The 23220-nt window shown below is 42.5% G+C and overlaps 1 protein-coding gene across 33 annotated transcripts in view; it reads left to right on the forward strand.

Annotated features, from left to right (window-relative positions):
- The window catches only part of DTNA (dystrobrevin alpha), a 208643-nt gene extending 186475 nt beyond the window's left edge, over nt 1-22168 (forward strand). For 17 of the 33 annotated variants that reach the window (XM_033155130.1, XM_033155133.1, XM_033155140.1 and 14 more), the window contains 7 exons: nt 1248-1344; nt 2628-2648; nt 7081-7240; nt 9846-9935; nt 10603-10771; nt 13443-13575; nt 21158-22168. In XM_033155130.1, the coding sequence (XP_033011021.1) occupies nt 1248-1344; nt 2628-2648; nt 7081-7240; nt 9846-9935; nt 10603-10771; nt 13443-13575; nt 21158-21301 (814 nt within the window). In that variant the 3' untranslated portion in view covers nt 21302-22168. Of the gene's footprint in view, nt 1-1247; nt 1345-2627; nt 2649-7080; nt 7241-9845; nt 9936-10602; nt 10772-13442; nt 13576-18100; nt 18149-21157 lie in introns of those variants that run through there. The other 16 variants (XM_033155138.1, XM_033155157.1, XM_033155162.1 and 13 more) reach the window with 6 other exon arrangements.
- The last annotated feature ends 1052 nt before the right edge of the window (nt 22169-23220 follow it).

Raw genomic sequence — 23220 nt, forward strand, 5'->3', positions numbered from 1 at the left:
GTTATCCTCAATTAACACTCAACTTTAAAAGAAACAAAAAAAACAGAAGTTAGTACCTCCTTAAAGGACACTGAACATGTTCCTTACATTGAAAAGTATTGTGTTTGAAACTATATCTGTTGATACTGTAGTCAGCAGGGGATGAACATGTGTGTGAATGCCAATGTGGTGTAGTGGTTAAGAGTGGTACACTTGTAATCTGGGGAACCGGGTTCGCGTCTCCGCTCCTCCACATGCAGCTGCTGGGTGACCTTGGGCTAGTCATACTTCTTTGAAGTCTCTCAGCCCCACTCACCTCACAGAGTGTTTGTTGTGGGGGAGGAAGGGAAAGGAGAATGTTAGCCGCTTTGAGACTCCTTCGGGTAGTGAAAAGTGGGATATCAAATCCAAACTCTTCTTCTTCTTCTTCTTCTTCTTCTTCTTCTTCTTCTTCTTTGAGGCAATGTGTGTTGTGCCAAATAATCAGAAAATAGATGCAAGAACATACTCAGCAGCGTGGCATCAGTTTGTCCTGGATCAGGAGACCTTGTGGAGTAGCTGGATTACCAGGGAAAGGAATCCCAAGAGCTAGAGTAACACATATTGAAAAAGCAACTTCTGGTTCCAAACCCAGCCGACAGTTAAATAGGCCTTACCAACTTGAATTCACAATGGCAGAAGGAGCACAGATTCTGACAAATATCCAGGATGTTCAGGAAATGCCAGCCTTTTGTGTGAGCAGACTTTTAGACGGTAAACATTTGATCCATTAGAGAATCAATGTTGAGTATCAGACTAGGACAAGGGAGTGCCAGCTTCACATGCTCTCTTGAATGGGTCACCTTGAGCAAGTTATCCCCTCTCAGCCTAACCCATTTTATGGATTGTTGTAAAGACAAATTAAAAAGTGATGAAAGGACTATCTATGCATGTTGCCCTGAGCTTCTTGGAGTAAGAGACAGATAAAAACAAATAATAAATTAAATATATATTTGGTGCATTGGCAGTAGCATGGTGGTGAGCTAGGAAAAGATTCTGGAGGGCTTTCCATGGCACCTCATCTGCTGCAAGTGTGGAACCAAGCTCCATGTTTTGAGCTATGCTCATGGGCAGTCTTGGGGCAAAAACTTCCTGCATAGGAAATCAGGTGCAACATTTTACCACATGTTTTGAATTACAAATGCAGGCTTTTCCACTGCATGTTCATTTGTCTGGGAAGCTTTGGAATGGTTAACTACATGCCCTGATCTTAAATGCTTATTTCTTAGGCAGAGGAAGGATGAGCTTGAACAGAGGATGTCGGCTCTTCAGGAAAGCCGGAGAGAACTCATGGTTCAGTTAGAAGGCCTCATGAAACTGCTAAAGGTAAACTATTTTAATTCCCAAGCCTATATGATTTCTCTCCTAGACCAGGGATGTGGAACCTGTAGCCCTCCAGATGATGTATGACTGTAACTCCACCCTTCCCTGAGCATTGGCCATGCTGATTGGGGTTGATGGAGTCTAACAGCAGCTCAGGGGACTCCAGATTTCCCATCCCTACCATAGATGTTTGTTCTGGGAAGTACCTCCCACTATAACTTCAGATATTAATCATTCCCATAGCCCAGACAAATAGGTTGCTGTTGCTGTTATCTTTTCAACCTACAATGTGACCAAAACAGCAGCAATGGAGAGTGGATCCAAATGCCCTTTTCTCCGGGTACTTAGTAATGAGGGGCAAAGGAGTGTTGTTGCTAGTTGTCATATTTCATTATATACCCCGCCCCCTGTTTATCAACCTCTTCAACCTAAATGATCTGGAAAGGGACTAATGTGCAGAAATGCATCCCTTTGATAACAGAAATTAAGTTGGGGAGGGGAGGGGCAGATGGGCAAGGACTCAACTTCTTTGTTTGGAATTTTGTTCATTTTTTTTAATAAAAAAAAAAATCAGTCCTGGCATAAACTAGCCTAGTCTCATTAAACTTAATACCTGCAGGGGCTAAAATTATATTCTTTTCCTGTTAGCTACCTCTATTTAACAAAGTATATTCGTTGATGTACAGAGGTGCACAGCAAAAGAGCTATTAGGCCATCTTTGCTGTTTTTCAATCCTGTATAGAATCATAGACGGGACCCAAGCGTCATCTCGCCCAACAACCTGCAATGCAGGAATCTCAGCTAAAACATCCATGACAGATGGCCATCCATCCTCTGCATAAAAACATCCATGGAAGGAGGCTCATAATATATACATAATATATTTGCATCCAACAACATGACAAGCTTTAGGAAATTTGAGGCTGGCCCCTTTTATGGTTTGAGTGCACCACTTAACTTGGAGCTGTGTTGCTATATACGTAGCCACTCCTGTTGTTATGTACGTACAGTGAGAACATTTAAAATGTAAGAGTCCTGCTGAATCTGACCATCTACGGTACTCTAGCAGTGATTAGCCAGGTCTTCTCAAATGGTACTTCTCAAATGGGAGAGAAAGGCAACAGCTCTCCTTCATTATTGCCACACACACCCCGAAATTGATGTTCAGAAGTATGCTGTTCTAAGACCAAGGGGTGACAATCCTGCTCTGTAGCTGCAGCTCTCTCCTTTATCTCACACTTTAAGCTCAGACTCATCTGACTCGCAATGATCCAATCTTTCTTTAGGAAGAAGAACTGAAGCAGGGAGTAAGTTCTTTACTCTGTAGATGTCACTAACTCTTAAGGAGTGCTCCTGTGATCCAAACGTGTGCTTACTACATCTGCTTGAAATGCGTTTACATGCTCTCGACCAATAAATAACACTACCTCGCACGTCTTTAACCTTTTATCTGAGAACTTAAGGTACTTTAAACAGTCAGCTGTTATGGTTTTCATGAGAGGTCAGCCACAAATGTAACAGATCTCTGTGGCTCGCTACTGATATAATGGTATCTTTGGCACAAAGAGCAATAACTCTTCAATACAGTCCAATGCAAACTATTGAATTGTGTGAACGTGAGCAAACTCCTTGAAGTTAAAAATGTAGAAATACTTCAGATTGATGAAATGCTAAGTCCGTCTCCCATCCCAAGTAACAGCTTTGAAAGGTCTTTCCATCTATTGCCCTTAGGCATTTGGGAGCTTGTCTAAATACTGGTATCACTTTCCAGGGATGTATCCCGGTTAATAATATTCAGAATGTTTGAAAAATAATTCCATAACCTATTTTTACTGAAAAAATGCACTAAGGTTGTGTTTGTAATTATTTTTCCAAATGCATTAAATCACACTGAAGCCAATGGAATAATGTCGCTTAAGTGACTAAATTGTAGTATTCTCACTGGCTCAGGAAGTGTTGAGGGATTTCTCACTATAATAAAGCAGAGTTTTGTTTCTTGGTTCAGTTACGAAATCAATGTGCAGTAGCTAGACCTATGTGCACACAGACAAGGAGAAAACTGGTAGTATTGGGCCATTGCTGTTCTATTGGTATATTTGCATAAAAAGTACTATTGTTACTTTTCATAATGTAATATTTTTTATTGAACCCAACTCACTGAACTCTCATTTAAGTGAACAATCATTCAAATTGCAGTTTTATGCTGCATTTTCACTCAGATATTTTCAATATGAAAAGTAGGTTTTGAGGAGTGTGAAAAGCATCCTGACCTCCCCACTCCACATTTTTATGGTGTTGGGAAGGTTGTACCTGATCATGGCCCCAAAATGTTACTGCTTCTTTGCCACTTCAATGATTTCTTTCTCCTTCCGTGCAAGATCCCTGCCAATCAGTGATCACATAGAGCTACTGATGGCACCAGAGCACAAAAATCACATTTGTCTAACAGACAACACTGAGGGCAGTGCTTTTATTTTAAAATATTCATGTAATTACCTTTCTGGGGGGTGGGCTGTGGAATACCCAAGATGACTACACTGCTTGGCAAAACTTTCGCCACACGTTTTTGCATCTGACTACTAGTGAAAGCAATGCAGTGAAAAAGAATGACATCCCCATTTGGATGTGCATCTGAATACCAGTTTTCTCTGTCTACACTGTGTTACTTTCACAGGCTGCACATCCAGTTGCACATCTCCACCCATATTGTACCACAACCAGTCGAGAACATTTAACTAGGAGGAACGAAGGAGCATCTACCTTCTGTCTTTCCTCCTCCTCATTTTCCCCAAACCCATCCTTTTGTGAATACTTTTTCACAAAAGGGAGTTCAGCCACCAAAGTGGGAGCTTTTCACGAGGGGTGAAAATATTTTTAAATGGGGGGTGGGACCTACTCTGTTTCAGCTCAGCATAAGTGCATACTGTTATAAAGGGCAAAGATATACAAATCTATCATATATATTTTATGCTTAGTGTACTAAGCATTTCTATTTTCAATATTCCTAATTTTTCTGTTCAGAAATGTAGCTCTTTTATTTTGTATATATAGATTTCTAGCCTGATGATTCTAACCTGTGAGCCACTCTAGGTTCCAGCAGAGGGAGCTACATACCAAAGACTAACAGAACAGATTTGTTTTACTGAACTGGGGGGAGGGTGATTGTAGATAAAACTTAAGTATCTTACTACTAGTTTCTTATCAGTGCACTCAATGAGAAGATACAGATGACATTTCTCATTAAAATTGTCATTGTCTCAATTATAGCTGCTGTAACAGGAAACAGAATTGTCTATTTGCAGACATAACAGCAGTGTGAGTTTGACTAAAAAACAAACAAACCTAGAAATGCCAAATAGATGCTTCCAGAACTAAGAACCCAAAGCAGCTCCCATACTTTTCTCCAAGCTCTACTAGTGTTTATCTGGGCATCAAGATTCTAGCCACTATGAACAGTGTAAACTGTGGGGTTGGCAGTTAAGGGATAGAATGGAGCTATCTTCATACAGAAATCCACATTGGAACCATGGCTTCAAGTAATGGGGATAGTAATTCTAGGTGGGACACAGAACTTACAGCAGGTTCAAGACACAATCCAGACATAAAGAGAAGTTTCTGGTGTGGGGTTGAAGATGTTCCCTCCTGCCTTGCGCTAATGCAAAAATGCAGCTGAATGCCCCAGTTGCATGTGAAGGTCTTCTATGCAATGAGGTTTGTTTTGTTGTGTTGTGTTTTACCTTTGCCTTACTGAATTAGAGTGGACTGAGGAAACCATTCCTGCTTCCATGATCCAGTTCAGAATTCTGGTAGGGCAGAATTGAAACAATCCACTCTCTGTCATGACTCTGCAAGCTCCCAATCTACCCCCATTCATCCCTACGTCTAAGCAACTGAATGGAAAACAATTGTCTGCCTAGGTCTCTCAGTTTCAAGGCATTTATGAAGGTTAAGAATCAAGGGACAAAGCCTTTTGCCCCACAAGCACACCGCTACCTCACCTGGTGTGACAATTTTTGCACTAGGCTCTACCCCAGTATATCAGAGTCCACTGGACTCTACCCTTTAGAATATTTGGGCCCCTCTCCCTGGCCCTGAGGGCCCCATCCACCCCAAAACCGGAACTGTTCTCAGGAGTTGGCAGCCCTAGAACAGTAAGTGAGCTGAGCTTGGAGTGCCCTCAGGCCTGGCAGAAGCAGCTTAAATGTCACTTCAGCCCAGCAACAGTTTCCCTACAAATTCCCAGGATTCCCAAACATTTTTGCCACATCAGGAGCAAAAGGGTGACTTGAAAGTGGGGTGTTGCTGTGGAAAGAACTTGAAAGAATGGACCACACCTCTTTGGCTGTGCACTTACCACTATGAGCCTATGAGCAACTGTACTCTACTTCTAAAAAGTAAACAAAGTCAATTAAGTTTTGCTCAAAGTAGACCCATTGAAATGAGGGGCCCTAACCTAGACATGTTAAACTTCAATGGGTCTACTCTGAGAAAAACTTAGTTGACTACCGCTCATTAGTTCCATGTATAGACTCCTATCTCTGCAGTCCATTCCCATTCCTTGCATAGAGTTTGTAACTCTAAAGAAGGTCTGCAAAACCTGTAACCCACCAAGCTGAATGCTGCTCATCAACTCTGTATGGCAACCAGGTGGGGCTCAGTAAACCACCTGCTGCTACTCCCTACGTGGGATGAGAAAAACAGGACTAGCTGGTAGAGAATCGATGAGTATAAGATCTTGGTGTATTCTGTGGCGTGTTCTGCTCACTTTCACTGACCAACTACATGTCTTTCTTATGACTAATGTTAAAACACTTTGTCCAGGATTGAGAGACCTTACTTAGACTCACATAAAAGGCTTGCATGCACTCATGCTGGAATTTGCTGTTTGGTTTTGTTTCCTAACAATAGCTATTTGTGCTGCGTTTTAGGGCCAAAATGTGCATTGCCTTAAACATACAGCCAATGATAACTTGCATCATCTCCTAACAAGCTTTAATTAAAGCAGAAAGTGTGACTTAGCAGTTTCCTTCCCCACTTTGCACCACCAGAAGCAGAAGCCACTGAAAGATAGCCAGGGCAGAGCATGAGGATGGCATGGAGTACTGGGTCCATTTCAGGACCCCACACTTCTAGTATCCGTTTTAGAAAGGAGTTCCTACGTCTAATTTTTGAACACAGTTCTTTTTTGTATGAAAAGTTAACAATTCTATCCAAGACTTCCAGTCTTCTTAATGCAAAGACCTCTGCATCTGTGTAACTTTTCTTATATACTTTGTAAAGTACCTAGAAGCCTATTTTGGCATTAAGCAGAATATAATCGTAATAATAATAATAATAATAATAATAATAATAATAATAATAATAATGCAAAATAGAAGACTGTATTGTATTACTATGCACATTGTTAACATTATATTTTCCATGGGGGGGAAGTCCCATATATGGGGGTTTTTTAATGTCCATTTGAACCCTGGAACTTATCAGATCCTTGTGGCCATTTCTCCTGTCTTACTTTACTACATTTTTGCATTTCTGCTATTTTACTGGTGTGCACGTCTGACCCTATTAACTAACAAAGAGGCTGATGTGCTCGCTTTCCATCAGGGTGATCCCAGTATTCAGCATGACATGGCATTTTCTGACTGTTTGCACAGTAGGAATATAATTGGCGATGGCAGCACTGGGGCGCTCTCTGCTGTAAGTTGTGCTTAACCCACTTAGCAAACCTTTTTATTCCAGACCCAAGGGGCAGGCTCCCCACGCTCTTCTCCCAGCCACACTATCAGCCGGCCTATTCCTATGCCCATCAGATCTGCATCTGCCTGCTCAACTCCAGCCCACACACCTCAGGACTCTCTGACAGGCGTGGGAGGAGATGTGCAGGAAGCCTTTGCGCAAGGTAAGTTGTGCAGAGCGTCCTTTGCTACAAAGTGGTTGTGCTTAGGAATAGTCAGCAGGGGTGGGGGAAATGGCCTGCAACTCAGTGACTTCTTCCCTTATCGTACATATGCCCAGGGGCAGCAAGCCAAGCGGCACCCATGGGGGCGGGGCGTCGCTCTGTGCACATGATGTCATGACGCATGCGCACGGAGCGACGTCTCCGGCCAGGCCAGCGGCCCGCCCCTCTCCCGCTGCGCTCCGTGAGCGAAGCCGTCCCAGGGAAAGGAGAGGGGTTGGGCCAGCGAGGGGGGTGTCATTCCCCTCGCTGGCTGGCCCGCCCCTCTCCTTTCCCCGCGGGCTCCGCTCAGGGAGCGGAGTGGCAAAAAAAGCCACTGAAAGGGGGAAAGCCCCCTCTTTCAGTGGCTTTTTTCGCCACTGGCTGGAGGCAGGCCGTGCGCTGCTGCTCCCGGGTGACGGAGGGTGCCGCCATTCGTTCCATCGCCCTGGGAGCAGCAGCATCGCACACACTGCTCCCGGGGTGACGGAGCGAGCAGTGGTGCTTGGGGGTGACAAGCGGCGGCCCCTCCTGCCACTCCCCATGCACCACCGGTCACCCCGGGAAAGCCCCCTCTTTCAGTGGCTTTTTTCGCCACTGGCTGGAGGCAGGCCGTGCGCTGCTGCTCCCGGGTGACGGAGGGAGCGGCGGTGCGTGGGAGTGGCAGGAGGGGCCGCCGCTTGTCACCTCCACCCGCCGCTTGTCACCCCCACCCTCCCCTGTCACCCGGGGCATACCGCCCCCCCAGCGACGCCCCTGCATATGCCATGTCATCTACAATTGAGTTTTTTATCATTTAAGGTGGGCATAGCCAACTGATGCATCCAGATCAGCTCCGGAAGCATGGCCAATGGTTGGGGTTGACGAGAGCTGTACTCCAACAACATCTGGAAGGCACCTCGATTTAGGCTAATTAAAAGCTTGTGTTTAGAACTAGTGGTATCAGTGAGAGGATTCCTAATGGCAAAAAACAATTGTAAAAAGTTAGTATTGTTTCACCATAATGAAAAGCATGAGGAAAAGATTTGGTCTAACCAACTAAACAAGCCAGGCTTTCTAGATTATCTGCAACAGACACAACATCCTCTATTAATCAAGTGTACATAAAGATGCATTGTATTCTCTGGCCATAGCAATTATACTTCTTCATAATGTGCCGCATTGTTGCATGATAATTTCTCATGCCAGCTGCTTGACTCCTCCGAGTCCTCTTCATTGGCCTCCAAGTCCCTATAACAAAAGTGATTCTTTAGTTAGGAGCACCAATTCCCCTGTATTGCTTTAGTGCAGAGGCGAGGACCATATACAGAGTCCAGGGACCAAATACAGTCCTCCAGGGCTGTGTATTTGGACCTTAGGACTCTCTGCAGGCCACACACCCTCCCCAGGCCACATCTCACATAGACTGTGCTCTTGTCTGGATGTGTATTGTGCTTGGGCTCTAATGCCTCTTGCTTGCCTGGATAGAAGGTGGGAAGACGTGGGGGTGTATGTATGGATAATTCTGAATTGTGTGGCTGGAACATAGCCTCCACTGGAATATAACCTCAATGAAAGGCTATAAGAAAGGGTTAAAAGTCCCTCCACTACTCAGCCTGCTTTTTGCTTCTGGTCCTGATCACCAGTCCAGCATACAGTCTCTGGAAGATTGCCCACAGGGGAATGTAGGCTTTGGGCTGAAGAAGATACCCCTCCTCAGTCTTTGTGGATAGTGCATGTGGGCTGGAGCAGTAAACTGTTTCTGAATGTATAACCTTGCAATGGAGGAGGAAGCGGATAAGAAACTGGGAAACTGTGTTAGAAAATGCAAAATATATGAAATTTTTATTTGGTTCTTAAGCAATGAAGATCCATAGCAAATAAAGAATAGGCATGGGAAGGATTACAAGCCAGGTTGCTGTTTTTAACTCAATGGAAAACGGGGTTGGCTTTTTATTTGTTTGTTTTTGTTGTGCATTTTTGTAGTGTTCAGCATGGAACTAACTCATTAGAAAGTTATATCGGAAGGGATGGGGAACCTGTGTCCCTTCAGATGATGTTGGGACTGCATTATCCCTGACTATTGGACATGCTGGCAGGAGGTGATGGGAGCTGAGCTCAACAATATTTGTGGGGCCAGGCATCCCCTACCCTGTTTCTACCAGTTTAAGACCAGTGGCCAACATGAGTTTAGTGAAGCTGGGTTTTTGAGGGCTTGAGCAGGCACCATGAAGTCTCTGAGGTTTTGCTTTTGTTGGCTGATCACAACACCATAGCAAACCATGCTTTGGAATGTCCTCTGAGTTTCCAAAGTTGATTGTGACATGGAAAGCAGGCTGGATATCCCATTCCTTTGGATCCTGGTCTATATTTTATTCTAGATTGGTGGCACCAGCATTAGACGAAACACTGAGCAGTGGTTGCTGTGTGGTGTAGGAAAGGGGAAACCACGTCCACATAAAAGCTACATGAATATAATCTAAAATGTGTTTTTCATTTACTGCGCTGCAGTTTAATTACACACTCTAGGTTGTTAAGCTTTCAGGGGGTAAGGAGACCTCTGAACATTAAGCTTTGCTTGTCTTCCCAGGTTCAAGAAGAAATTTAAGGAATGACTTGCTGGTAGCAGCAGATTCAATCACCAACACTATGTCTTCTCTGGTGAAAGAACTGAACTCAGGTCTGATTATTTAAAAGCAGAATTAATATATAACCATTTAACACTCTTTTTTAAAAAAATGTTTATAAACTACAAAAAGACATGTATGTTATGTAGAAGATGTTTTTAATATGTAAGGAGAAATGCGTGGCAAATTCTGTTGAAGACAGTTGCCCCCATCCCAGGTAACTAGAGTGCAGTGCTAAGAGTTTCTTTCTCTCTCCCACTCACACACACACAAAAACAATTTTTTACTCTTGAAGCGGAGTTGCATAGTTTAACGCTACATGGGTAACAAAAGAGATCCAAAACTCTGCAGTGTTTTGCATAAGAAGGTTTGGCAGCAACCCACTGTTAGAGCTGTGGCACTGTGGTGCCCATGCTGACCCCTTCATTGGTTAAAGGGAATCAGCATGGGGATTGGCCTAATCCCTGTGTAGTTAAGGGATGTCAAGGTGCACTAAATAATCACACCTGCTACACAATAAATAATCTCTGTGCATATGTCAGAATGAGTATCAGCAGTACATGAGTAAAGTAAGCAAACTCTTTAGTTAAAAACTGTATACAACTGGTGTGTTTATAGCCATTTAGGATGGTGGTATAAAGTCAGTCTGTGCTAGAAACATGAGAGAAACTTCCTAGAGTTCATGTAACCATAGTACCATTGGCTCCTTTCTTCCCACAGAAGTTGGAAGTGAGACAGAGAGTAATGTGGATTCTGAGTTTGGTCGGACTCATTTTGATGACCTTGTTCCATCGCCAACTTCTGAAAAGGCTTTCCTTGCGCAGATTCATGCCCGGAAGCCAGGATACCTTCACAGTGCAGCTGCCTCTGGCACCATCCGCAGTGATATGTGGGTAACTCCTTGTGCTCTTTATCTCTCTTTCCTTATTAAATAATATATATTCCATATTGTCTTCAAAAAACCATCTCTAAAGCTAAACAAATGTGGTATGTACATGTAATATGGAGTTGCTCTCTTAACCAAATATTAGGCCAAGAGTAGCAATGAGGGCTATTGTGTTTAAATCCATTTTATGAATCTCACAGCCTTCAAAAGAAAAACAATTATGCAGTGATTTTAACTTGGAAATTCAGCACTGAACTGAAGCAAATAAAGGTAGAAACTGAGTTTGTTTTCAGGGCAGGGCCCTTTACTAGGAGATGAATTTAGCAATTGCTGACCTCCAGCTAGAGGAAAAGAATATTTCCAGTGGATATTGTTATATGTTTGTGGGGTGGTAGGCTGTAGGCCTGGGCCCCCTTCTAAATCCTGAGATATCCAGGCTAGCTTCTTGGTGAGGTGATAGCCTAGGTCATGGGCCTTTAAGGCAACAGGGGAAATGGCTCAGAAATTAGCCTCCCCTTCCCCTTCCACATAACAAAAACTGCTCTTGAAATTTTATTTCATTACTCCTGCTGGCCTCTATTGGTTCACAGAGTAGACAAAAACAGCAGTTGCACAGTCCATGCTGCTGACTTTCTGCACACACTGTGACCCAGTTCACATGTAATGCTGAGCCAAACTATGGCTAAGCATGAATGAGCAAGCATGCAGGTACTTAAGAGTAGACGTCATGGCCATTTTGCCCCTAGTCTTGCTCAAACCCATGACCCTGAGATTAAAAGTCTCATGCTCTACCAACTGAGCTATCCCTTCAGTCTCTATGTATAGAGGACACAGAAACAGGTTGCACCCCCAGCAGGGTCCCTGTAATACACAGCCCCTTCCTCTGCTCTGCCTTCTACTTATGTATGTTAGACCTTAATTCTAATAAATTATCCCAAATGAATCTCTTATTTGCACTCTTCCTCAAGTGTTTTGGTTATTTTATTTCAACTGTGTCAGACCAACACGGCTACCTACCTGAATCAAGCGTCAAGTGTTCTGCATTTTTTTGCTCAGTTTCAATCTTTATACATACGCCATTTAAGCAGGTAGATTTGCAGAAGGACAAAGCCATTCTAGCTGCAGGGGGAAAGTCAGTCACTACCAAGACAATCTAAACCTAATTTCTGTATATAGAATTTCCTATGTTTCCTTACCTCCCATTTACAAAACAGTCTTTCGCAATGTAGAATATGACATTTGCAGAACTTTGCTTCATCTCAGATTCAGAGAGAAATTCTGCATATCAGTTATGCCAAAGCATTAAAGAGATACTGATGAGTCACAAATGTAGGAAAAATTCATACCAATACATGCCTGTGCCTCATATCCTCTATTCAGGTACACGGTGAAGACTTTAAAAAAAAATTAGCAGGCATCTTAAGTTAGCCTTTTTTACTTTATGTTTAGTTTTAACTGATTTTATCTTTGTATCTTTTCTGTAATATTGTGCACAGCTTAAAAACTATGGTGTTAAATGGTATTTCAGTTGCTGAAATAAAAAAAATGTAAAGTAGGAGATGTCCTGATTAAAGAATTGTTTGTGATTTCATTAAATATGCATGTTTTAATTCAATTAATCAGAAGTTTAAGCTGCAATTCTAAGTGTGGTTACTAGGGAGTAAGCTTTACTGACAAAGTAGGACTTACCGGTACCTCCAAGTAAACATACATACGATTGCACTGTTAAATTCAACTAACACTGTGCAAAAGAATCCTAAGCATGTTTAATCAAGCATGTTCTTGGTTTACTGCTCATTGTTTGTTTGGGAAAGACAAACTGCAAGCCTGGGTTAATACATACTGCTAAGCCAAACTCTGACTTTGCTCTGGGCAGCGCAGAAGCAGTGGGTTTCTTTCGACAACTCAGTTGGTGGCATGCAGTTGAGAAATTTTGTGGAAAGAATAAAGCGCCCATGATCTTAGTTCTGAGTACCTGAATGCTTGCTCATTCATGCTTAGCCACAGTTTGGCTTAATGTTATGTGCTAACTGGGCTGGTGAGTGTGCTTTAGAGAAAGCAGTGCTTATCTTTTCCCCCAGGGTACTTCCTGTGTTCTCGGCTGTGAATTCCTACCCAGACCAGAATCATAAATACAGTTCTGACATAGATGGCTAAGTTATCTCCTTCCTAGATTATACCATTTCAGACTGCAGGTGTTGAGGGTCATATTGTAATTCTCAAATGTTGTTGTCTCTTCAAAGCGAAAGAGAGAGAAGACTCCCTGCCAGCAGAAATCGTATCATACTGTATTTCTAGTTTACAACACACAGATAGTATTTATTTATTATGTGAGGAAGCAAATGCAGCCTCCAAATTTTAGGCTGACATGGTGCAGTCTAGGAATCCATTTTTTTCAGAACAGTAGTTAGGGTCTAGCATACAGTAAGTAATTATCCCCAAAGGCACTGCAAGTAGGAATCCCTCTGTGAATGAACAGATCCATTTGAAAGATGAAATGTGAGGGAATGTGTAAACAAATAAGTCCTCTGTTTTGAAAGAATATAGATGGAGTTTTTAATAAATACACCCAACAGGACTTGCCTTTCAGAGTTCATGAGGATAACACAATGAGTCTTCTGAATATTAGCATTTTTAAAATTTTAGGAAGCTATTTATTAATAATTGTCTTTAGGGTTACAGAAGATGGAGACCCTTACGTTAGAGCAGATGATGAGAACTATGAAAATGACTCTGTTCGCCAGCTAGAACATGAGCTCAAGATGGAGGAATATTTGAAACAAAAGCTGCAGGATGAAGCTTATCAGGTAAAAATAAAATGAGAGCTCAGCCAAGTATCTACCGTAGGTAAAATTAGAATCCACAAATGACACTGTGCTGGATTCTATTTCAGTTGGATCTCAAATGTGTTCTCTGTAGAGCTGAGGCGTCAGATTCCAACTAGTATTATATTCATTCATGTTTCTATGTGTGAGTAATCAGGAAGTGCTGTAGGTATTGAACTGAACAAGGCTGACATTAACCTCAACAGGCTGTTAGTTGATGCATCACAAATGCTAATAGCATTCTCTGTCAACAATGTGCTTTGCCAACTGTTTTTACTGATTTGCAATAGAGTGGTGCTTGGCTCACGTGTGCATGCTTGGCACTTATTAGTTGGAGAATAGAGTGAAGATTTGCATGTGTAAATGAGCCATCACTGATTTAATCTCGGAAGGTTGACCTTCCATGTTATCCATCGCCAGCTCAAAGAATGTGCTCAACAGAGCAACGCAATCAAGTTTTGAGTAATGAAGTAGGGAGAAACGAAGTGATGATATGCATATGGAAACCAGCTCTATATGTTATTAGGCTGTGACCCTTCTGCATTAAGGGGCTAGTATCATAAAAGGGACACGGGTGGTGCTGTGGTCTAAACCACCGAGTCTAGGGCTTGCTGATCAGAAGGTCGGCGGTTTGAATCCCCGCGACAGGGTGAGCTCCTGTTGTTCGGTCCCAGCTCCTGCCCACCCAGCAGTTTGAAAGCATGTCGAAGTGCAAGTAGATAAATAGGTACCGCTCCAGCGGGAAGGTAAAGGCGTTTCTGTGTGCTGCTCTAGTTCGCCAGAAGCGGCTTAGTCATGCTGGCCACATGACGCAGAAGCTGTCTGCAGACAAACGCTGGCTCTCTTGGCCTATAGAGTGAGATGAGCGCCAGAACCCCAGAGTCATCCGTGACTCGACCTAATGGTCAGGGATACCTTTACCTTTAACTATCATAAAAGTGAATCTCAAGAGTCGTCATGCATACATACAAACAAACAAACAAACAAATGAAAAAAGGATCAGCAGACAGGTAGTCCAGTCCTGTGGTCTAGGTCGGGGGTCAGCAACCTGCGGCTCCGGAGCCGCATGCGGCTCTCTGACAGGTCTCCCGCGGCTCCGGCATGCCCCCTTTCAATGCCCTTTCAATAATAATTAAATGGTTATCGGCAAAAACAAAAAGGGCCAAAAAACCATGAATAATCCGCATCAACGTTGAAGAGCTGGACGGTCTTTCTCAGCCCTCTCGGGGTTCCCGAAGACAGACCCAAGATTGATGTCCACCTTGACCACTCCCAGAGAGAGGAAGCGACTTCTTCACACCAATAAGCGTGTGGGGAGGGCTGAGCTTTTACCACCTCGGCGTGCCGATTGGCAGGACAGATCGCCCGCCTTGGTGCATAGGCTCGGAGCCGGGGCCTTACTGCCGAGGTAGCCACTGAGGATGAAGGCGGGATGCGGGCACGGGAGAGCGACGCTTCGTCCGGCCAATGAGCCGCCGGGATGCCTGTTCCTGTTTGAGGGGAATGTGCCAATGAGGGTGGCATTAGGGCGGCGAGAAGAAGGAGCTGGGCTTTGCGAGTTATCGAGAGAGAGAGAGAGAGAGAGAGAAGAGTCGGGATAATAAAGGCAGCGGGAGGTGGCGGCGGCGATTGGAGCGGCCCCTGTTCTGAGCGGCCCCTGTCGGGCGGAATCCTTTTCAAAGCGGCTGCGCAGAGGGCGGAGCAGGCGGGCCAGGTGTCGCCGTGACGGGAGGGCGGTGATGGTCGCCAACAGGATGAAGTAGAGCTGCTTTGGAGCGGCGGCGGCGAAAACGTCTGGGCTGCTTCTGAAACCTCCGCCAACCGGTGCTTCGCCAGCGCTCGCTGCGGGCGGTGTACATGCTCAACGACAGCCCCAAGGGCGGCTCGGGGGCCCGGAGCCCCGAGGCCGGTGCGCTGCAGTGCCTGGCGTGATTCCCCCCCCCCAAAACCTGTTTTTTGCTTTTTGGCTTTTTGCCTTGCTCTCCCACCCCCCTCTCTTTTTCTTCCTCCCCTCCTTTTTTAATCCAAGGGGAGAAATCCCATTTTTAAAACAAACAAACAAACGAAAAACAAACAAACACCCCCACAGCTGCTGCAGCCACTCTATTTGAATTTTTATTATTACCCTTTTCTCCCTCTATCCCCCCTTTTTCTTTTCTCTTCCCCTTTTGTTTTTGTTTTCAAAAAAAAGGAAAAAGAAGAAAAAGATTTTCCCCCTTTATTTTTATTTTTTAAACTACTACATATTTTTAATAGATATCCTCCCCACCCCACCCCACCCCCAATTTATATTTTTCCACCCCACTTTTCCATTTCCACCCCCTTTTCTTTCTTTATTAGTTCGCTTGCCAACCTATCTTAGAGGGGGAAGCCCTCTCTCCCACCCACCACACCCCCCCAAACAACTTTGAGCTGAACCCCCCAAAACAGGGGTAGATCACTGCTGAAAGTACCGGTAGATCACAGTTTCTTGGGAGTTGGCCACCCCTGGTATAAGACATGTAACTAGAATAAAAATTTAAAAAAACCAAGCAAATAATTGTAATAACTACTGTAATAAAGCACTGCTATAATTATATATAATTTCCCTAAAATTTTGGTTTCATTCGCCTTTCTGTGCTGAAATGTCACAACCTGAACGACCATGGCTTGCCCCCCCCCCCCCAGTTTTGATCCTGGGTACGCCCCTGAGTCAATGCAAAAAAGTAAGAACTTATTCTTGTTGTTTTTACTAATTATACTTTGCATTGGCTCCTATACGTTATTTATTATTATTGCATTAAGGTAAGAAACAATATATGCAGCGTTATATTTGTTTTAAATGTCGCAATGGTTTTGCGGCTCCCAGTTGTTGTTTTTTCCTTTGGAAATGGGTCCAAGTGGCTCTTTGTGTCTTAAAGGTTGCAGACCCCTGGTCTAGGTAAACATGTTCAAGTTACCAAAACATCTAAGTAGCAGATGTATATTCCATGCATATCACTTCTCATAGGAGATATCTCATAGAATCATAGAATTGGAAGTGACCCTGAGGACCACCTAGTCCTACCCCTTGCACTGCTGGAATATGCAGCTGTCCTTTAAGGGAATCAAACCTGCAACCTAGGCATTGTCGGCACTATGTTCTAACCAACTGACCGATCCAACCTGTAAAATGATTACCACTATGCCAAAGCGGAGCTAGTTGGAATCCTATGCCCCTCCCAGCACTGTAAAAAATGCAGCCATAGCAGTACGAAAGAGGCACTGTTGCCATGGCCACTCCCCCACAGGGAAGATACCAGTGGTAGAGCACTTGGTTTGCATGCAGACAGTCCCAGTTCAATCCCTGGCATATCCAGGTAAGGCTAGGAAAGACTCCTGCCTGAAACCCTGAAGAGCTGCTGCTACCAGTCAGTACAATGATAATATTGATCTCAATGGACCAATGGCCTGACTCTGTGTAAGGCTGCTGCTTATGTTTCCTATTTTCCCCTAGCAACTCTGTTGCTACCTACTAATTATAACATCGCTCCCGACATGGCTGTAACTATGTATTGCTTAAAGCAATCGCCATGGAATGATAGCACAAAAACTGTGATAGTGTCACATTATGAACACATTGCCAGGAACAGGACCATGCTGCTTCTTCCTGTGCAGCTGATGCCATATCCCAGGGATTACAATGAAAGCAACACATCCTTTCCCTGACTCCTGGCATAAGATATTTCATAGAAATCCTCTTGTTACCCACCAGGCATAAATCAAGGAAAGGATTGTATCATAGGCTGCAGCCCTTGGCATAGTTAGATCCCTTGAAGATAGTGTTCCAGGCACATGTGTAAGGCCGGATCTACTATGAAATTAATGAAGTTTAAGATTTAGGGCCCCTAATCCCAGAGGGAACCCAGAAGAAACTTTAGTCTGTATTGTTTAAAAACTGTGGGTCTAGTAGACTCAATTTGATTAATTTTTTTGTTGCACATATTTCAACAATCCCAGAGTTTGAGAGTCAGTAGTATGGATGTTGTAAAGGTATGGTGATCTGTCGTGGAACAACCCCATTGAAGAAGGTAACAGTAGTTACCTAGACCTCAATGCTGGTTGCAAAGGGCCACTCATAACAGTTCAAGCTTCAGGGCCCCAAAAATTTACGTTCACCACTGTATATGTGCATAGAAAATTACATTATAAATGAACAATTGACTGGTTTGAACTTACATGAACCTTGCCTGTCAAAGAAATCACATTCCTTTTATACTACAAGGCACTGAACTATAGAAGGACTAGGCACAAGAATTAGAAGAAAGTACCGTATTCCTTTCCTTCTCTGCTCTGGTGCTTGTAGTAAATGTCCTTTGTATTCAGAAGAACAGCAGCCTTCTTACAGGATCACCTGGCATGCAAACCTCCTTCCTTATAAATGTGTAGTGTGAACACTCGCTCACCTTTCTTGTCCACTGCTGTCTCCAGAATGCTATGCTGGTTTGGCTGCTCACATCTTCAGTTTTCACTCTCTTTTTATTCATAGGTCAGCTTGCAAGGATGAGTAACTATTCTTGTATCATTCTCCTCTCAAGTAAGTATAATGTTAGTCTAGATCTCTGGTCAGCAGGTAGTTTTACAGGCAGGATGAACTGGTTGTGTGTGAAGGAGAGAACTGTTCAAGCCCCAAGTGGACTGTTGACAAATTCAGACATCCTTCTCTTCCCTCCTCTCCTTTCTGCTATCTAGACTTGGGCACAGAAACTAGTCCTCCTACTGTTAGATGGATCCTCCTATTGCTGCCATGTTCCTGTGGTTCTCTCTTTCCTATTCTCTTGCTTTTTTACTTTGTAATGCAACTGGTAAGGCAAGCAAGGGCTTGAGTGAGACAAGTTTCTGCGCTTGCTTGTGTACTTCAGTTTCTCCACACTGAGAAAAGTCTGCCTCCCATATTTTTCCTCTCCCTCTGAGATATTTCAAGAAACCGAGAGAGGCTAGCAGTTTTGGAACCTATGGCACCCCTCAAGGACCAGACTGAACCCATGCACTGCCAGTTTCTGACCTTTAGTCTAGTACAGAGGTGCTCAAACTCCCCCCCCCCCCAGACCACTTGAAAATTGTTGATGGTTTCGGTGGATCACTTAATGATTTTTGTTCCTATTGTGGCCATTGTAACAGCTGTGTTAGATGTTATATGAATGTTAATAGTATTTTTAGTACTTCTTTTCTTTCTTGAATTGTATTGCATTGTATTGCATTGCATTACAGTTTGCATCCCATAGAATATAAGAAAGAAAAGAGGCAATTAAAATGCAATTAAAAATCAATATGGATATTTAATATGGGCGTCTGAATGAAGATGGACCACCTGAATGAAGCTCACAGACCATAGTTTAGGAACACCTGGTCTAGTGGAATGATTTTTAAATTTAAGTACCATCTAAAACACGTGCGCAACCTTGCAGTTTGCTGCATGCATTAACTAATCAATTCAAGCCATCGCTCAGAATTCTCCCCAGTTATAATTCTCTAATTTGCAGGTTTTAATTTGCTTCTTCTTTTTCTGGGTACAGTGCATTTTATAAACAACTATAACTTAAAAGCAAAATAAATGAACTGGGCTAGAATGCAAACAGCAGTCCCATCAATCTTCATTGTTAATTAAATCTGTCCACTGTCCCTCTCCACAGCTGCTTTCCTTTGGGCCCTTGTTAAGAAAGTGAACTTTATCTATATCTGTGAAAGTGTGATTGAGCAGCTAAGATGTTTGATTACCTAATGAATGCTTTTCCATTTCATTCAGCATCACAGGCACTTAGCATTAATTAGGTGTGAAAAATCAAAGGTGCTTTTAATGTATTGTATTTCTAGCCCACCTGCCCTTCAAAGAGCTGAAGCTGTTGTGCACAGTACACACCCCACCCCTTTCCCCTTCAAAAACACCCTTGTGAGATAGGTTAGGCTGAGAGTTGGGGACTGGTGCAAGGCCACCCAATGAGCCTAATGGCTGAGTGGCAACTTGAAGCTGGATCTTTCAAGTCCTAAACCAACATTCTGTTCATTGCAACACACTGGCTCTCCCACATACTCACTATTTCCACGTGGTAGTTATGTGTATAGAAATTATAGAAATGATAGTTTCTATAGAAACTAGCATTTCCGCAGCAGAACTCGAGCAATGTGTATAGCTCAATATGTTCTTGTACACCTCCATACTTTTATTCCACCTGTATATTGCAAGTGCCAAGTCACAACCTATGCTTGCTGAGCAGTACTGGTAAAGTTACCAACCTGGAGAGGAGTGTATCATATGGTTAAGGTAAAACTGTCACCCCAGGATATCAAATGTACTGTCCCTAAGTAACAAGATGAATGATATGGAACCCAGCCCAATACCATTGTTCATATTTAGATTTAACTGATTTCAGTTTAGAAATGTGCCATCTGGATGCGATCAAACTGGCCACTACTATGATTTGTTAAAATGTGTTATCCATCATATGCCAGCAACAGCTTGATATACTTTTGAAAACATTATGTAAATAGTGTTACAAGATTTTAGGTGGCAAACATACAGTTGGTGACTGCTTATGGCAGAATTTGTTTTAAAAAATAACATGCAAGGTTGTGTTTTTATACTGTACTTTATCCTGCATTACACCAGGCATCTTTACACCAGACAAATTCTAACATTATTTTAAAAAGAATTGTACCAATATACCCTTTAACAGCAGCATAAGATTATTCCAAAAGGTTTGCTTAACATCACTTTGTGGCTTATAATGTAAAACAAATAAACACTTTTCTCTATTTGTGGAAGCTCAAATCAAATTTTATTAAATGGTCACAGACCAGATCGTCCTCTTCAACTGATCAACGTAGCACACACAAGACAAACACACGAAAAAACAGCATTTCGAAATTAAGATCTTAAATAAAATTAAACGTTTGCCTTTGCCTGCACATTGTCAATGGATAGCTTATATTTCCTGCGTCTAGTAGCAGAAACGCAGAATTTGGCAACATTAATCGTAGTCTCGGAGACCCTGTCTTCTACTAGGGCTCTCAAGCGTTGGGATTCTGATTCATTTTTAAACTTGTGAAGAACTGGGGTAATAAAAGTCTGTCGTAGATCCTCGTAGAAACTGCAATGCAGCAGTATATGCAGGTTTGTTTCCACCTCCAAGGAGCCACATGGGCAAACACGTGACTCATACGGTTTGCCTTCATACCTACTTTGTGGAAGCTTAAAATTAATTTCATGAGTCCAAAATTCAGTTGCATGGTCCAATCTATAGAAAATTTGTCAAATTTAAGTCTCTTCAAAGTCTCTGAACAGAGAGAGAGCCAGGCTACATTTATCCATGCTCTAAGCAACAACCCATTTATCCTACTACAATGCATTGTATGTGGGGCTGTCTTTGAAAAGCAGGATACTGTCCTTAAATTGTGTGCGTGTGTGTGTGTGTGCGTGCGCATGCAGGAGCTCCATGTGTGTCATGGATCAGAGGAGGGCTGTATATTTTTAATACTTCTTGCCCTCCCCCTGCACTGCCAATATCCATTATGCAAGCTTGACAGTATATTTTATATATATTGACAGGAAAGCTGCAGTCAAATGGACAATGAAAGTGACAGAAGAGAGGAGGAGGAGGAGGAGGAGAGCTGCACTCAGACGGATGACAGAGAGAGCCTGGCTGCCAGCTTCACAGAAGAAGAAGAACAACAACACATGCAGCCCCTCTGACATAAGATAACCAACTAGTTTTGAAGACTGTAGCACAGTATTTTTGTTCTACCAGTTGTAGTTTGTAGGTGTTTGTTTTGAAGAGAAAAAAAGACTTTTTATTTAAAGCTAACTTATATCAGCTACATTCTATGTAACATAGCTCATTACTGGTGAAGAACACAGGCTGAAACAAAATGCCGTTATTACAGTTAATGGCAGTACTAACAAAACACCTAAGCCCTTTGCACATAATGTCGAACCTCTTCAGTTTACAATGACAATATTAATACTGTTTATATTAGGAGTTTGGTTTCTGAATAGTTTGAGATTTTAGAACACTTTCCTACACTGTACATTGTTTTTCCACAGAGGAAATTTTAAAAAGCTACAAATGATGCATTTAACACTGAATGAATATACTCCTGAGTGTACATATTTATAGCCCAGGCGCTAGATTATGGCTGCAATCCTCCACCCAGCTGCATGTGCTGAATCCCGCCAGTATCAGTGGGACTTCAGTACACATGTCCAGCTGCAGGATTGCAGGCTTAGATTGCAATTTGTTTTACAGTCTTTCTGCAAAAAAGAAAAAAAGAAACGAAAAAAGACTTGTACAAAATGCACTAAGAAGTATCTCTATGACTTAGGGCTACTACATAACTTAGGAATGTTTTCTTTCAAAGTAATCTTAACAAATCAGCCATAGAAGTTAGTGTAAATATTTTCTTTTCAAATAGATATCATATACAAAAGGCAACATTCAAATGATATAGAATCTAGTTTTTAAAATCAGCACAGATCTTCTTAAAACTGTGAACTATGTTTTGAAATACTCGTTGCTAAAGCTGTTTATAAACCACAGGTGCCATAAAATCCCTAAACTAACTCACGTTAACGTATAATCTTTCATAGTATTGTTTAATAGCTGTTTCAGAACTTTAGTAAGCATGTGTTTTTTCACATTTCTCTATCCTTCCTATCCTGTTTGTTGAGGCCTTGAGCTTTAAATGTACAGGCTTTAAAAGTGCGCTTGCAACTATTTTATTTTATTTCTGAATGTGCATTGCCTTAGCCAGCCACCAGATGTTCTGCATGCATTCTTGGAAATGTGTAATGAGACTTTCTTTCAGGACTGAATGGGGATACTAAGTATATCTATGAAAAACACAGAGGGGAGTACAGTTCCTTCTTCTACTAACTATATGTAGTTACAAAGGTGTCTCTTTGAGTAACACTTAACATCCTGTTTCAACTATATAACAGGGAGGAGAGAGACCATTGGCCTTTGCATCCATCTGGATTATAAAAGGGGGGGGGGGTGCAATGAGATTTCCCAGCCATTGGTATGCATTGAGTTAGCCAGTAGCAACTCACACCAATGATATTTTAGCTAGGAATAAAACATTAAGTAAGCTGGAAATTTCTAGGCTTCCACTAAGGTTTTGAATACATGGCACAGCAATTCTAATAGTGGGTGTCAGTTTGGAAAAGGGTCAGTTTTATAAATCCCGTGTTTCATGGAAACATCGTAATAATAATATAATAATTTATTATTTGTACCCCGCCCATCTGGCTGGGCTTCCCCAGCCACTCTGGGCGGCTCCCAAACGAATGTTAAAACAATACAGCGTTAAATATTAAAAACATCCCTAAACAGGGCTGCCTTCAGAAGTCTCTTAAAAATAGGATAGCTGCTTATTTCTTTGACATCTGGTGGAAGCGTGTTCCACAGGGTGGGCGCCACTACCGAAAAGGCCCATCGTAGAAAATGTCCTATCATTAACCATAATAAAGCTGCTCCCAAAGAGCTACTATAGAGTTTGTCCAAATTAGAAGTTTTATCCCTCTTCTGATTCTACTGGAAATAAGGATTGGACAAACTTACTTGGATTAAAAATAGTTACTAGTACTTTTCACAGATGCATGAAATCATTGCT

The sequence above is a fragment of the Lacerta agilis genome, chromosome 7, assembly GCF_009819535.1.
Source record: "Lacerta agilis isolate rLacAgi1 chromosome 7, rLacAgi1.pri, whole genome shotgun sequence".
In the NCBI taxonomy this organism is placed as follows: Eukaryota; Metazoa; Chordata; class Lepidosauria; order Squamata; family Lacertidae; genus Lacerta; species Lacerta agilis.